This window comes from Schistocerca nitens, chromosome 8, assembly GCF_023898315.1.
Source record: "Schistocerca nitens isolate TAMUIC-IGC-003100 chromosome 8, iqSchNite1.1, whole genome shotgun sequence".
NCBI classification, from domain to species: Eukaryota; Metazoa; Arthropoda; class Insecta; order Orthoptera; family Acrididae; genus Schistocerca; species Schistocerca nitens.
The window spans coordinates 85057221-85073332 of record NC_064621.1 but is presented as its reverse complement, the minus strand read 5'-3'; the positions used below and the strand labels follow the sequence as shown (position 1 = coordinate 85073332).

Below are 16112 nucleotides of genomic sequence, written 5' to 3'. Positions count from 1 at the left end.
TTGCACAGTAGCTAATAGGTTATCTTCTTTCCTTGAATGTAAATAACTAGTAATATCTAGATGGGATGAATTTTTCTTCTTAATTTGTAGGATTCTCAGGTTCTTGCTTTCTGTTAGGTGGTTGATTGTGGAAGATATTTGTACCATGTTGTTCTTGTGATCTTCAGTCCAAAGACTGATTTGATGCAGCTCTGTGCAAGCCTCTTCATCTCCACATAACTATTAACTTACGTCCTTCTGCCCCTGTGTATTGTATTCATCTCTCAGTCTCCCTCTACAGTTTTTACCCCACTTCCCCGCTCCACACTTCCCTCGATTACTAAATTGATGATCCCTTGATGTCTCAGAATGTTTCCTATCAACCAATCTCTTCTTGTAGTTGGGTTGTGCCACAAATTTCTTTTCTCCCAATTTCTATTCATTACCACCTCGTTAGTTATGTGATCCACCTGTCTAAACTCCAGCATTCTTCTGTAGCACCACATTTCAAAATCTTCGATTCTCTTCTTGCCAAACTGGTCACCAGCCATGTTTCATTATGATACATGGCATGGCTACACTCCACGCAAATTATTTCAGAAAACACCCTCAAATCAATGTTCGATATTAACAAATTTCCATTCTTGAGATTTTTTTTTTTTCTTTTTTACTGTCTTCATTTTATATCTTCTCTACTTTGGCCATCATCAGTTATTCTGCTGTTCAAATAACAATACTCATCTACTACTTAATTGTCTCATTTCCTAATCTAATTCCCTCAGCATCACCTGATTTTATTTGACTACATTCTATTATCCTTATTTTGCTTTTGTTGATTTTCATCTTATATCCTCACTTCAAGACTTTCTCCATTCCATTCAGCTGCTATTCCAAATCATTTGCTGTCTCTGACAGATGTACAGTGTCATCAGCAAACCTCAAACTTTTTATTTCTTCTCCCTAACTCTAATTCCTACTCCAAATTTTTCTTCTGTCTCCTTTATGTTATAACCTTTAATCACCAATAATTGCGTGGATATTCAAACACACTCACTTAGAAACAATTGCTGGTTACATGATAACAACTCAGTATCTCTTATTCGACTGCCGTGCCGTGCCGTGACTGCCGTGCCGTGCCGTGACGTGTGGCCAGCGCAGTCCGTAGCTAGGTGGCGCTCCCGCGCTCAGCCGAGTTGCGCAGCACCTCTATCGCCGTTTGCGCGTACTCTCGTGGCGGCACTGTAAATGTCGTGGCCTGTCACAACACTTTTCCCCCCTCGAAAAAAAGAAAAACTCACTTCCTTGGAGACATGGACAGTGCAGAGATGGCCCCGAGAAGATCCCGCGGAGAGACACGAGAGTATGGTCGAAAATGTCCAGGACAGAAGCTCGTGCATGGAACGTGCCTCCTGGACGAGATAATGGGTGAAAACTCCGGAGCAGCATCCATAGGTGTCGTGGACCTGGGGGTGTGCTCCAGCGAGATGGGTCCCGGAGAAGGCGGCGTCGCGACTGGGGCCAGTTCCGACGTACTCAGAAGCGGTAGCGATGTCGGCTGCAGCAACATGTACGGTAGATCAGCAGCAGCGACAGGACTGGCGTCTCGGGCTGGTGGAGGCGAAAGAAGGGGCGGTGGCACCGGCGTGGCCACCACTCATGGGCGCATTTGGTCATAATGGCGAACAACCATGCCATCGTCCGTACGTATTTCACAAAGCCGGTGGCCGCGAAGAGCCTTGACCACTCCTGGAATCCATTTAGGGTGAGATTCATACCCTCGTGCCCAGACGTCAGCGCCCACCGAGTATTTTCCCGCACTAGGGGACACAGCACAAGGCCTGACAGGGTGAAGCAGGTGCAGTAGAGTGCGCGGTTGGCGGCCGTGCAAGAGTTCAGCAGGGCTGCGATCACCCAGAGGTGTGAAGCGATAAGAACCCAGAAATTGCAGCAGAACGTCATCTGTGGAAAAATCACTAAGGAAATTTTTCATCTGGCTTTTGAAAGTGCGGACAAGGCGCTTGACCTCCCCATTCGATTGCGGATGGAAGGGCGGTGCTGTAACATGATGAATCCCTTGTCCAGTACAAGAATCACAGAAGGCCTGTGAAGAGAACTGAGGGCCATTGTCCGTGACGATCGTGGATGGAAGACCTTCTAGCATAAAGCTTTTGGACAAAGCCAGCGTCGTTGTCGCAGTGGTGGGCGTCGGACCTCGAACAACAAACGGAAACTTCGAGAAGGCGTCAATCAACAGTAGCCAATAAGTGCCGAGGAAGCGGCCGGCAAAGTCAGCGTGCACCCGTTCCCACAGCTGTGCCGGATCAGGCCACGGAGAGGGCATTGTACGAGGTGCAGCCAGTTGTTGAGCACACTGACCACACGCAGCAACCATGTGGGCGATGTCTGAATCAATACCAGGCCAATAAACGTGCCTGCGGGCCAGGGACTTAGTCCGAGAAATACCCCAATGGCCTTCATGCAACAGTTTGAGAACATCTTTGCGAAGAGAGGCTGGCACCACGACCCGTGGAGATGCGCCATCCGTGGCCAGAAGAACAACCCCATCACGAACAGACAGACGAAGGCGCAAGGCATGGTTGTTGCGAATGGGATCCGATGCCCGGCCCTTGGTCCTGTCCAACCAACCCCGTTGAACAAAACCGATCACCTGACGCAGGACCGGGTTCCGCACAGTAGCCGACATGACCTGCGAACCTGTAAGTGGAAAACCCTCGACCGCACAACGTTCTTCCTCATCAATGTGGAAACAGAGTAGTTCATCATGATCGAAAACCGGGTCGGGGCCCATCGGCAATCGCGACAATGTGTCAGCGCTGGCGTGCTGGGCCGTGGGGCGATAGTGAATCTCATAGTGAAAACGAGACAAGTATAAGGCCCAACGTTGCAGGTGGTGAGCTGCCTTATCCGGAAGTGATGCCCATGGGCTGAACAGAGAGACCAGCTGCTTGTGGTCGGTGATGAGGTGAAACTTAGAACCATACAAAAAAACACTGAACTTTTTTAGAGCATAAATGATAGCGAGCGCCTCCTTTTCAGTTTGAGAGTAACGCCGTTGCGCATCGTTGAGGGTCTTGGAAGCATAGGCGATGGGTCATTCCGACCCATCCTCATACCGATGGACGAGAACAGCCCCTACGCCATACTGTGATGTGCCCATTGCCAAAAGCAAGTGCTGACCAGGACGGAATGTGGCAAGACAAGGCGCCAACTGCAAATGAGCCTTCAGGCGGACAAAAGCCTGCTCACACTCGTCGGACCAACAGAAAGGGATGGTTTTGCGTAACAGCTGATGCAGAGGATGAGCTACCGCCGCCGCGGATGGAATGAATTTGTGATAATAAGCAATCTTGCCTAGAAACGCCTGAAGTGCTTTGACCGTAGACGGCCGGGGTAGAGCGTTAATGGCCGCAACGTGCTGACGTAGAGGACGTATACCCTCACGGGACAAGTGGAAACCAAGATACTCAATGGAGGGTTGGAAGAACTGTGACTTGTCCAGATTGGACCTCAACCCAGCTGAATGCAAAACCTGAAACAGAGAACGCAAATTGCGAAGGTGCTCCTCAGCCGTGAGCTGTTCCAAAAACCGTTGAAAAATGGCCGGCGTGCTAGCGACGCCAAATGGTAACCACTGGTACTGATACAACCCACAAGGAGTGTTGATGACGAGAAATTCCTTGGAAGAAGCATCCAACGGCAACTGATGGTACGCCTCCGATAGTGAAGTTTGGAAAAGAACTGGCCCCCAGCGAGCTTGGTAAATAACTCCTCAGGACGGGGAAGAGGATAAGTGTCAATGAGGCGCTGAGCGTTGACAGTGGCTTTAAAATCACCACACAATTGCAGACTCCCGTTTGGTTTAGAAACCACCACGATGGGCGATGCCCATTCGCTGGAGGTAACAGGAAGGAGAATCCCTGAAGCTGTTAACCTGTCTATCTCAGCCTTGACAGGTGCACGAAATACCACCAGAATAGGGCGTGCCCGGAAAAACTTGGGGCGAGCTGTAGGTATAAGAGTAATGTGGGCTTCAAAATGCTTGGCACGACCCAGACCAGCAGAGATCACGGACGAAAATTCAGAACACAATCCATCCAGCTGTTGATACGGAATATCCTCAGATATGAGGTGCACATCATCATCAATGGAGAACCCGAACAACTGGAAAGCATCATAACCGAACAGGTTTTCAGTGCCCGCATGATCCACCACATAAAACGCGAGGGGCCTAACAACAGACTTGGAGGCAGTGGAAGCATCAAACTGGCCAATGATAGGAATTTTCTGTTTATTATAAGTTCTCAGATTTCGCGTAACTGGAGACAAGGGAGGGGAGCCCAACTCCAAATACGTGTGAGAATTAATGAGAGTTACTGCAGAGCCAGTGTCCACTTGCATGCGAATGTCTTTATCCAGAACACGAACAGTAACAAACAACTTATTTGTTTGAGAAAGCACACAGTTCACATCCATGTCCGATGCCTCGTCCTCGTCGACAGGAACTTTAGGGGGCTGACACACAGAAGCAATGTGGCCTTTTTTTCCTACAGGAATTACACGTGGCCCAATGTTTTGGATATGCGGCCCTGTCATGCTGTACAAAACAACGTGGACAAGAAGGAAGTGCTGAACGAACCTGCTTCTGTGGTTGCTGTTTTCGCTGCGAGCGTTGTGGCCCAATGCGATGTTGTTTACGCGAGTGAACCGCCACCACATCTTCGTTCTCCTGTGAAACAGGCAAATTGTCCGTGTCGAAAGTTGACTGTACAGCACCTACATCACACCATGCATCTATTTGCGTGCCAACAGCGTGAGACACTTCAAAGGATTGAGCGATGCTTAGAACTTCCGACAACGATGGGTTTGGCAGTTGTAAGGCACGTTGCCGAACTTCTTTATCAGGAGCAAGCCGTAGAATAGCATCCCTAACCATTGAATCAGCATAAGACTCATGATGAGTGTCCGTGACAAACTGACATTTCCTACTCAGACCATGTAGTTCCGCCGCCCAAGCCTGGTAAGATTGATTGGGCTGTTTACGACACCGGTAGAATGCCACGCGGGCGGCAACGATGTGGGTGTTTTTTCGGTAATAGTTAGACAATAAGTCACACATTTCTTGGAAGGACAGAGAGGCAGGTTCCCGCAGAGGGGCTAACTGAGATAGCAGCTGATAGATCCGTGGGGAAATCCAAGATAGAAATAACGACTTACACATAGGAGCATTGACAATGCCGAAAGCCAAGAAGTGTTGCCGCAAACGCTTCTCATAATCCTCCCAGTCTTCAGCGGCCTCGTTGTAAGGAGGGAATGGAGGCGGAGAAGAGGAAGACAGACAATGAGTAAGCAATGTCGACAACACCTGAATAGCAGCCGTCAGCTGTGTTTGCTGTGTCTGAATAGCAGCCGTGAGCTGTGTTTTTGTTCAATGAGCACTTGAATAAGCTGTTCCATGTCTGCCCCGTCACGAACACACAAATCCACAACGCAGTGAAAATATCCGACCTCGTTGCCAAAAAGTGTTATAACCTTTAATCACCAATAATTGCGTGGATATTCAAACACACTCACTTAGAAACAATAGCTAGTTACATGATAACAACTCAGTATCTCTCATTCGACTGCCGTGCTGTGACGTGCGGCCAGCACCGTTCGTGGCGCTCCCGCACTCAGCCCAGTTGCGGAGCGCCTCTATCGCCGTTTGCGTATACTGTTGTGGCGGCACTGTAAATGTCGTGGCACTGTCACAACACTTTACTGCTTACTCAATGTACAGATTAAATAACATTGGGAATAGGCTACATCCTTGTCTTGCTTCATTCTCAACCACTGCTTCCCTTTCACACCCCTTGACTCTTATAACTGCTAATTGGTTTCTGTACAACTTTTAAATAGCCTTTTGCTCTCTGTATTTTGCCCCTGTTACCTTCAGAGCTGCAGAGAAAATATTCCAGTGAACATTGTCGAAAGCTTTCTCTAAGAGTACAAATGCTATAAATGTAAGTTTGCCATTTCGTAACCTATCGTCCAAGATAAGTCATAGGGTCAATATTGCCTTGCATGTTCCTACATTTGTCTGGAATCCAAACTGATCTTCCCTGAGGTTGGCTTCTACAAGTTTTTCCTTTCTTCTGTAAAGAATTCGTGTTAGTGCTCTATAATCATGGCTTATTAAACTGATCTTTAGTAATATTCATACCTTTCAGCACCTGCCTTCCTTGGAGTTGTAAGTATTACATTCTTCTTTAAGTCTAAGGATATTTCACCTGTCTCACACATCTTGTACCCAGATGCCAGAGCTTTGTCATGGCTGGCTCTTCCAAGGCTGTCAGTAGCTTTAACAGAATTTCATCTACCCTCAGTACCTTGTTTCAACTAAGTGCTTTCAGTGCTCTGTCAAATTCTTCTCTCAGTATCATATCTCCCATCTCATCTTCATCTACATCCTCTTCCATTTCTATATTTGTCTTCCTATGCGTAGACACTCAATATACTCTTTCTACCTCCCAGCTTTCCCTTCTTTGCTTTGTATTAGTTTTCCATCTGAGCTCTTGATATTCATACAGCTGCTTCTCTTTTCTCCAAATGCCTCTTTAATTTTCTTGTAGGTGGTATCTATCTTTCCCCTAGTGAAATATGTGTATGAATCCATACATTTGTCATCTAGCTATTCCTACTTAGCCCTTTTGTACTTCCTGTCAAGCTCCTTCTTTAGACATTCCCTTGTTCCTGCTTCATTTGATGCTTTTTATATTTTATTCACTCATCATTAAATTCAATATCTCATGTATTATCCAAGGATTTCTAATAGCCTTACCTTTTTATCTATTTGATGCTGTGTGGCCTTCACTATTTCATTTCTCAGAGCTACCCCATATTTTAATGCAGTCAAGACTGTTTTTGATCGATTTTTAAAAACTTAAAATCTGTTTCAGGGCATATTATCATTGAAAAATTCGAAATTTTGAATGTATTTGCGTACCATATCTGTACAGTTAATAAAGTTTGAAACTTAAATAAACTTTTGTTAAGCAAGCCTTCTTCTGAGTCAAAGTTGTGAAATCCACAGCACAATTTTCTAGGCCGTTATTCATTTCATATCTTGCCGTTTCTTGTTAAGTACTGGAATTTGCAGTTCTCTGCACCTTTACACTATCTGCAGTTACACGTTATTGCATCTATTGTGTCCATCAGAAAGTATTCTTGTTCTGCTCCAATATATTTAAATGAGGCAGCCTTTATTTCTGCAGTGGAGAATAATGTTAATCCTAATGGGACAAATTAGAGCCCTGAGTGATATGTAATGGAAGATCTGATAATTTTTGAACGTTTCAGCTCATCTGGTTAAACCAGTGTTCAGTTTACCACGTTTTCTGACATACATAATCAGTGAAATTATCTAAAGTAGTAAAAAACACCTTTCAATAAGATATGGCTACAGTTTTCACATGGGTTTTTGCAACAGCCAATTTTCAGATAATGGGCTGAACTGCACTCTGATCCTGTATAATCAGTCTGTATTGATGTTTTCTTATGTTTTTCTTCTCCACTGTGGAAGTAGTATCTATCATATGGAGGGAGGCCATTCCATTGTCAATGTGTACATTATTAACTAAATGGGAATATGGCTTGGGACACTGCAACATGCGGCAGAACCCATAGCAATTTTGTTGCATGACCTCTCTCCAGAGGTTGTAGAGATAAGACTTTCATTCTTGAGTTATTATTGGCACATCTATAAGCTGGTGGCGATTTTGTTCATTCTGGCCCTCAACATGCTTCACATTTTACCTATAACTTTTGCAGTTGACTAGAAAGCTAGTGTTTTTGTGAGTAACTTAGGTTCTGAATATTTATTCATTGGATTAGGAAAAAGAAATTTAATTCAAATAGTGCCAAGTTCAAATTTGTTTATCCACTATCATTCTGTCATTAACTGCATATACAAGTGCTTGGCAGTTTGCATTGACAGAACTTGTAACTTTTTTAAATTAAATCTTTACTTTAAAGTTTGAACTGTTGTTTGATGATTATTAGCAGAAGAAGATTGTTAATTGTTTATCAATAACAAAAATTGAAGTACAAAGGTATACTGTTCATCTTGACCAATAATTTAAATTTTAGTGAGATGGTCACCGTATGAATGAAGGCAAACATGACAGTAACAGACTTATCAGAAACTGCAGGATCGTTACAACATATGGATTAATGTTAAGATGAGCAATTTTAAGTTATTATACTGTTTTGTGAATATCATTACTGTATCTTCTGTTAGACAATATCAAGTCCCCATCACATTTCATCAGTTACATTGCTGCCTTTGTGTATCCAAGATCAACTAACTGTCATGCTTCAAAGTACAGATTAATTCTTTTGGACAATATTAGTCTTATGATTAAAGGTAATCAAAACATTAATCAAAACATTATTGCAAAGACTGAAATGCAAATTATTTTGGACTGTGCAAACATTAAATTTGATGTGAACAGTATTGTGTTTGTCGGTGTCTGTAACTTTTTCTATCCATAACGCATCTATCTCTGTCTGTCAGTTTCATTTCTTTTTGATTACCACAGAATAGTTGAGAGAAATATTGTAAGTTTTAAAGTAGATTATCTTACATTGTCACAGTCTCTGTTGCAGTGTCCTACTTGTCTGTATGGGCAAGTGACTGCATTCTTTTTTTTTTAAATTATTTGGACAAAATCAAAAATATTCCCTCTCTGTATATACATATTTTTAATTTTACTTGTAACTTTTACATATTGTGTCAGTTTCTTAATTGTTCAAACTGCTGCACACATTACTCTGGAGAGGTAATCAGTTTGCTGATTTTATTGCTTATAAAGATTCATGATGACTCATAGTCAATTGTAAATGCCACTCCGTCTATTGCATCTCCAAATGTCCTGATTTTCAGATGTTATCCTTACTGTTTACTCCCATGTTTACCTGTTGACCACTTTTAAGTGTTGATCATGTTAGATAAATTCTTGTACAGTGCTTCTCTTAACAGGTAGTGTGCAAGATGGATTGCTGGTGACCCAGCCTATAGTTTTCAGACAGCAGAGTCAATAATGAAGGCACCTTATTCCATAAGAATTGGATATTTAACTATTTTTCATATTGATTGAACAACACACTTACATTTGTTTGGCCTGAAGTATTAGATGATTGGACTTTAGCTAGCACTGTGTTATTTCATAACTTTGTGTTTCATTTCGTCATTACTAATAGTTAAATTGATCACACGTAGAAACTAATTTGTGAAATATAATTGGATAGACTGCTGTGTTCATTCTGAGCATAGAGTATAGTGGTTGAAAAGGAGCTGACTCATGATGGAACTTATGTATAAAATTGAATAGAGTCACATCCTATTGTTGTTGTTGTTGTTGTGGTCTTCAGTCCTGAGACTGGTTTGATGCAGCTCTCCATGCTACTCTATCCTGTGCAAGCTTCTTCATCTCCCAGTACCTACTGCAACCTACATCCTTCTGAATCTGCTTAGTGTATTCATCTCTTGGTCTCCCTCTACGATTTTTACCCCCCACGCTGCCCTCCAATGCTAAATTTGTGATCCCTTGATGCCTCAAAACATGTCCTACCAACCGATCCCTTCTTCTAGTCAAGTTGTGCCACAAACTTATCTTCTCCCCAATCCTATTCAATACCTCCTCATTAGTTACGTGATCTACCCACCTTATCTTCAGCATTCTTCTGTAGCACCACATTTCGAAAGCTTCTATTCTCTTCTTGTCCAAACTGGTTATTGTCCATGTTTCACATCCATACGTGGCTACACTCCATACAAATACTTTCACAAACGACTTCCTGACACTTAAATCTATACTCGATGTTAAGAAATTTCTCTTCTTCAGAAACGATTTCCTTGCCATTGCCAGTCTACATTTTATATCCTCTCTACTTCGACCATCATCAGTTATTTTGCTCCCTAAATAGCAAAACTCCTTTACTACTTTAAGTGTCTGATTTCCTAATCTAATCCCCTCAGCATCACCCGATTTAATTTGACTACATTCCATTATCCTCGTTTTGCTTTTGTTGATGTTCATCTTATATCCTCCTTTCAAGACACTGTCCATTCCGTTCAACTGCTCTTCCAAGTCTTTTGCTGTCTCTGACAGAATTACAATGCCATCGGTGAACCTCAAAGTTTTTACTTCTTCTCCATGAATTTTAATACCTACTCCAAATTTTTCTTTTGTTTCCTTTACTGCTTGCTCAATATACAGATTGAATAACATCGGGGAGAGGCTACAACCCTGTCTCACTCCTTTCCCAACCACTGCTTCCCTTTCATGCCCCTCGACTCTTAAAACTGCAATCTGGTTTCTGTACAAATTGTAAATAGCCTTTCGTTCCCTGTATTTTACCCCTGCCACCTTCAGAATTTGAAAGAGAGTATTCCAGTTAACGTTGTCAAAAGCTTTCTCTAAGTCTACAAATGCTAGAAACGTAGGTTTGCCTTTTCTTAATCTTTCTTCTAAGATAAGTCGTAAGGTTAGTATTGCCTCACGTGTTCCAACATTTCTACGGAATCCAAACTGATCTTCCCCGAGGTTGGCTTCAACCAGTTTTTCCATTCGTCTGTAAAGAATTCGCGTTAGTATTTTGCAGCTGTGACTTATTAAACTGATAGTTCGGTAATTTTCACATCTGTCAACACCTGCTTTCTTTGGGATTGGAATTATTATATTCTTCTTGAAGTCTGTGGGTATTTCGCCTGTCTCATACATCTTGCTCACCAGATGGTAGAGTTTTGTAATGACTGGCTCTCCCAAGGCCATCAGTAGTTCTAATGGAATATTGTCTACTCCCGGGGCCTTGTTTCGACTCAGGTCTTTCAGTGCTCTGTCAAACTCTTCACGCAGTATCTTATCTCCCATTTCATCTTCATTTACATCCTCTTCCATTTCCATAATATTGTCCTCAAGTACATCGCCCTTGTATAAACCCTCTATATACTCCTTCCACCTTTCTGCCTTCCCTTCTTTGCTTAGAACTGGGTTGCCATGTGAGCTCTTGATATTCATACAAGTGGTTCTCTTCTCTCCAAAGGTCTCTTTAATTTTCCTGTAGGCAGTATCTATCTTACCCCTAGTGAGACAAGCCTCTACATTCTTACATTTGTCCTCTAGCCATGCCTGCTTAGCCATTTTGCACTTCCTGTCGATCTCATTTTTGAGACGTTTGTATTCCTTTTTGCCTGCTTCATTTACTGCATTTTTATACGAGGTGTGGCTAGAAAAAAACCGGACTAGTACTGGTGAAACAATAAAACGAATGCAATAAGGCTGAAAGTCGCGTGGCCTGTCACGTGACTCTCGCTCCGCCTACTGCTCGAGTTTCATCTGCCTCCTGCACTCAGTCTGCCTGTGGCGTCTGTTTTAAGTAGTTGACGTTTTGTCTGTGCGTCGGAAAATGTTGAGTATACAGAAAGAACAGCGTGTTAACATCAAATTTTGTTTCAAACTAGGAAAATCTGCAAGTGAAACATTTGTAATGTTACAACAAGTGTACGGCGATGATTGTTGATCGCGAACACAAGTGTTTGAGTGGTTTAAACGATTTAAAGATGGCCGCGAAGACACCAGTGATGACACTCGCACTGGCAGACCATTGTCAGCAAATACTGACATCAAAGGGATTGTGCACATTGATTGGGTACCAGAGGGACAAACAGTGAATCAGCATTACTACATTAGCGTCCTGGCTACCCTACGTGAGTGAGTACGGAGAAAACGGAACGATTTGTGGAGAAAAAAGTCATGGATCCTTCACCAAGACAATGCCCCAGCTCACAGTGCATTGTCAGTGACACAGTGCATTGTCAGTGAAGACTTTTTGGCAAAACACAACATTCCCATCTTAGATCATCCACCCTACTCACTTGATTTGGCCCCCTGTGACTTTTTTCTTTTCCCTAAAGTCAAGTCAGCTTTGAAAGGAACTAGATTTGAGACTGTTGAAGCAGTAAAAGAAAAAGCGACGGAAGTAATGTATGGACTTACCGAAAATGATCTGCAGCATTGCTATGAACAGTGGAAAATTCGTATGGAGCGGTGTAGAGACCGAGGAGGAGAGTACATTGAAGGAGATAACATGAAATTGTAAATAATTGTAAATAAATGTTTTTTCCAGCATCAGTCCGGTTTTTTTCTAGCCGCACCTCGTATTTTCTCCTTTCATCAATTAAATTCAATATTTCTTCTGTTACCCAAGGATTTCTATTAGCCCTCATCTTTTTACCTATTTGATCCTCTGCTGCCTTCACTACTTCATCCCTCAGAGCTACCCATTCTTCTTCTAATTCATTTCTTTCCCCCATTCCTGTCAATTGTTCCCTTATGCTCTCCCTGAAACTCTCTACAACCTCTGGTTCTTTCAGTTTATCCAGGTCCCATCTCCTTAAATTCCCACCTTTTTGCAGTTTCTTCAGTTTCAATCTGCAGTTCATAACCAATAGATTGTTGTCAGAATCCACATCTGCACCTGGAAATGTCTTACAATTTAAAACCTGGTTCCTAAATCTTAATTAATGGTTGATTGTTGCTGAAACTAATTAATTTCACAGAAAATATCATTAATACTACTGTACACAATGCACCCTTCGTGCCTTATGCATTCAAATAATTTATCTTTTCTACTTAAGAATGGAAAACACCGTACTAATTTTTTATAAAAAAAATTTTAATCTACACGTACATAGACCTGAAAGGCAGTACCAGACAAAAGGAAAAACATTAGAAATACAAAATCATGAAATAACAAAGTAGGAGTTCTAGTGTAAAGAAGGGAAAAAGAATATAGGTAAAATATATTGTATTGAACTTGACTTGAAAGTCACATAAAGGGCTGGACCAAGTCGGTATAGCAGATAAAACAACAGAATAATGAACAGTTAAATGCAGCAGGCAGGATTTGAAATGCAGAAGCTGAACCACAGCACAAGAGGAGTCTATAGCTCACAGATAGAGGAAAATTGACAAGGAAAACAACAGTAATAGAATGAGAGATAAAGTATGTAGGAGGCAACATATTAAGGAACCCACATCACTTAAAGCTTGAGATGTATACACCTCTCTGTGTTCCTGCCAGTGCCCTAGTTTTCACATCTTTTTCTGACTATATTTTGTTTAATTTTAATCTGCGTCATTGTTTCCTGTGAGATAAACATAAAGGTACACTTAGATTGTAGTATGGGTTGTGTTGCTTTAAAAAATTAAGTGCAGGCTGAGTGATGGCTACATTACTTTTTACAGGAGTCATCTATATAATGTCCAGTAAATGAAAGTAACATTACTGTTCACATGCAAAATGTTGACAAACTACAGTTTACACTATTCAAGCAGTTTCCCATTGAGAATAATTTAATTGAATAACTAGGAATGTGTAGATGACTGGATGGATACCACTTAATACAACACTACTGTAGGCATACTATGAGGAAATGGGGAGTTGCTAAAACCAGGAAATAAATATCAGTGGATAAGGTAACATACAAGAAAAGTGAAATGTGAAAAAGTAGCAAAACTGATAACTGAAATAAACAACATTCACACAAACACAGCTCACCCACATGACCACTGTCTCTGGCTGCTGCTCAAAAGTCTGGCCCCAGCAGCCAGAGACAGTGGTCCTTTGTGTATGAGCTGCATTCTGCATGAATGTGTATATGTATGTTGTTTGTTTTGGAAGAAACGTTCTGGTTGAAAGCTAATATATTTTGTTGTTGTTTTGCGTGTCTGTGATTCAACATATCCGCTATATGGTGAGTAATAAGCTATCCTTTTCATAATATTGTCATTATTCCATCCTGTGTTTTCCATTGTCTGAAAACTGTTAAAGAACAAGTCAAAAATATTGTCCAACCTGGAATCAGGTTTCACCATTTGAATAAACTTGAAAATAATATTTTAAGCTAAAAAAAAAAAAAAAATCTCAAGGTGGCTCCTACGGGAACAACAAAGATGTGTTTATCTGAGTAGGGACAAATTTGCTTTGTAGCAGCAGTGAGAAAGAACTGTCAGTGAAAAAAGAAATCATACACTCCACAAGCCACTATGAATGCATGGCGGAGTGTACTTTCCATTGTACGTTATTGGGGCTTTTTCCTGTTCCATTTATGTGTGGAGCATGGGAAGAATGATTGCTTAAACACCTCTGTGTACACTATAATTAGTCTAGTCTTGTTTTCATATTGGTTCTAGAAAGTTTCTAAGCAGACTTTCAGGGGATAGTTTGCATCTATTTTCAAGGGTCTGCCAATTCTGTTTTTTCAGCTTCTCCATGATGCTCTCCCATGATCGAACAAAGCTTTGACAATCCATGCTGCCCTTCTTTGTATACATTCAGTATCTCCTGTTAGTATTATTTGGTAGAGGTCTCACACACTTAAACAATATTCTAAGATAGGTCATATGAATGTTTTGTCTGCAATCTCCTTTGTAGATTGATTGCATTTCCCTAATATTCCACCAATGAACCACAATCTGTCACCTTCTTTACCTACCACTGAGCCAATGTGATCATTGCATTTCATATCTCTACAAATGGTTACATCCAGATATCTGTATTAGTTGACATTTCCAACTGTGACTCATTGATAGGACTGTAATAAGATTCTAAGTATTTCATTTTGTGAAGTGCCAAATTTTACATTTCTGAACATTTAAAGCTAGTTGCCAATCTTCAAACCATTTTGAAATCTTAGCACAATCTGACTGAATACTTGTTCAGCTTTTTCGTGCAGTGCTTTATCAGAGATAACTGCATCATCAGAAAAACTTCTAAGGTCACTGTTAATATTTTCTTCAGGGTCATTAACATAGAAAAAGTACAGAAAGGGTATCAACACACTACCCTATGACACAGCTGAAGTTGCTTCTACTTCTGCCACTGACTGTCCACCCAAGCCAACATGCAGTTCTCCACACAAGGAAATCTTGTTCTTTGACATCTAATTATTTACATAATACTGTATATAGAAGGTCAATAAGTGGAAAATCATATGGAGAGGTTAAATTATAATATTAGAAAGAATTGTTACATACTAGATTCAGTAATCATAGATCCTTATAATTATTTAAGTGACAAATGTCTGGAATGAGTAAGTCATCAATAGGCATATAAACAAGACTGAGGTCATTGCCAGCTTTTGGATGAATCCTTCTTTGGCAGGTAGGGAGAAGGCAGGGAATTAGAAGGAGGTTTGAGGGAGGGCAGCTGGCAACTAGAGGGACAGATAACAGACACACAGAATAAGAAAATGCGCCAAAGAGCTCATTCTGCCACAGGCATGGGAGTTGTGCAGTGCACAGAGCACAGCAATACAGAGAAGTGGAAAGGAAATGGTAGAGACAACAGAGGAAGAGTGTGACTGTTGACAGGTAGATATGACTGTAGAGTCTTGCAAGCATGGCACATGTCTATGTAATTCAGAGAAGATGGTGTTTTGGTAAGGCACCCTCTCCACAGGTTGTGAAGCAACCATTGAAATATGAGAACATTGTTCTCAGTAATTTGTTCAGTCATTGAATGGTCAACTCTGCTCTTGGCCATCCAGGTGGCAAACTGACTGGCAGTCATGCCCATATAAAATCCCATTCAAAAATTACAGCAGAGATGGTATATTACACGACTGGTTTTACAGGCAACCCTGCCTCTGATAGCATATGATAAGCCTTTGTAGGGACTGGAGTAGGATGTACCTGGTGGGTGTACCTGACAGGTCTTGCACATGGGTTTTTCATCACTTTATGATCCATATGCAAGGGATTTTGGAATAGGTTGGGCTCATATATTTCATAGATTAGTGGAATTCATGTGAAAGAATTTCCGCTCTTGTTGAACAACATCTCCAATCAGCATCCCAGATCCTGCCCTCTCACATCAAAGACACTAATCACTTCCTTCACCAATTCTCCACCATCACCACCCCTTTACCATATGTATCCCTAATAGATATATTCTTGAGTCAGAAACATACAAATTTACAGAAGCCATACACATCAAGAAATATTGTAAATATAGATACAAATTGTATTTATATTACATGTGCCCAGTATTTTGAAACCTCCAAAGCGCTT

The 16112-nt window shown here is 41.5% G+C and overlaps 1 protein-coding gene across 1 annotated transcript in view; it reads left to right on the top strand.

Annotated features, from left to right (window-relative positions):
• The window catches only part of LOC126199400 (tubulin polyglutamylase ttll6-like), a gene marked incomplete at its 5' end in the record, with an annotated part of 426833 nt that overhangs the window by 232101 nt on the left and 178620 nt on the right, over window positions 1-16112 (top strand). The window contains one exon of the mRNA XM_049936319.1: window positions 13595-13612. Coding sequence (XP_049792276.1) covers window positions 13595-13612 — 18 coding nt within the window. The remainder of the gene's footprint in view (window positions 1-13594; window positions 13613-16112) is intronic.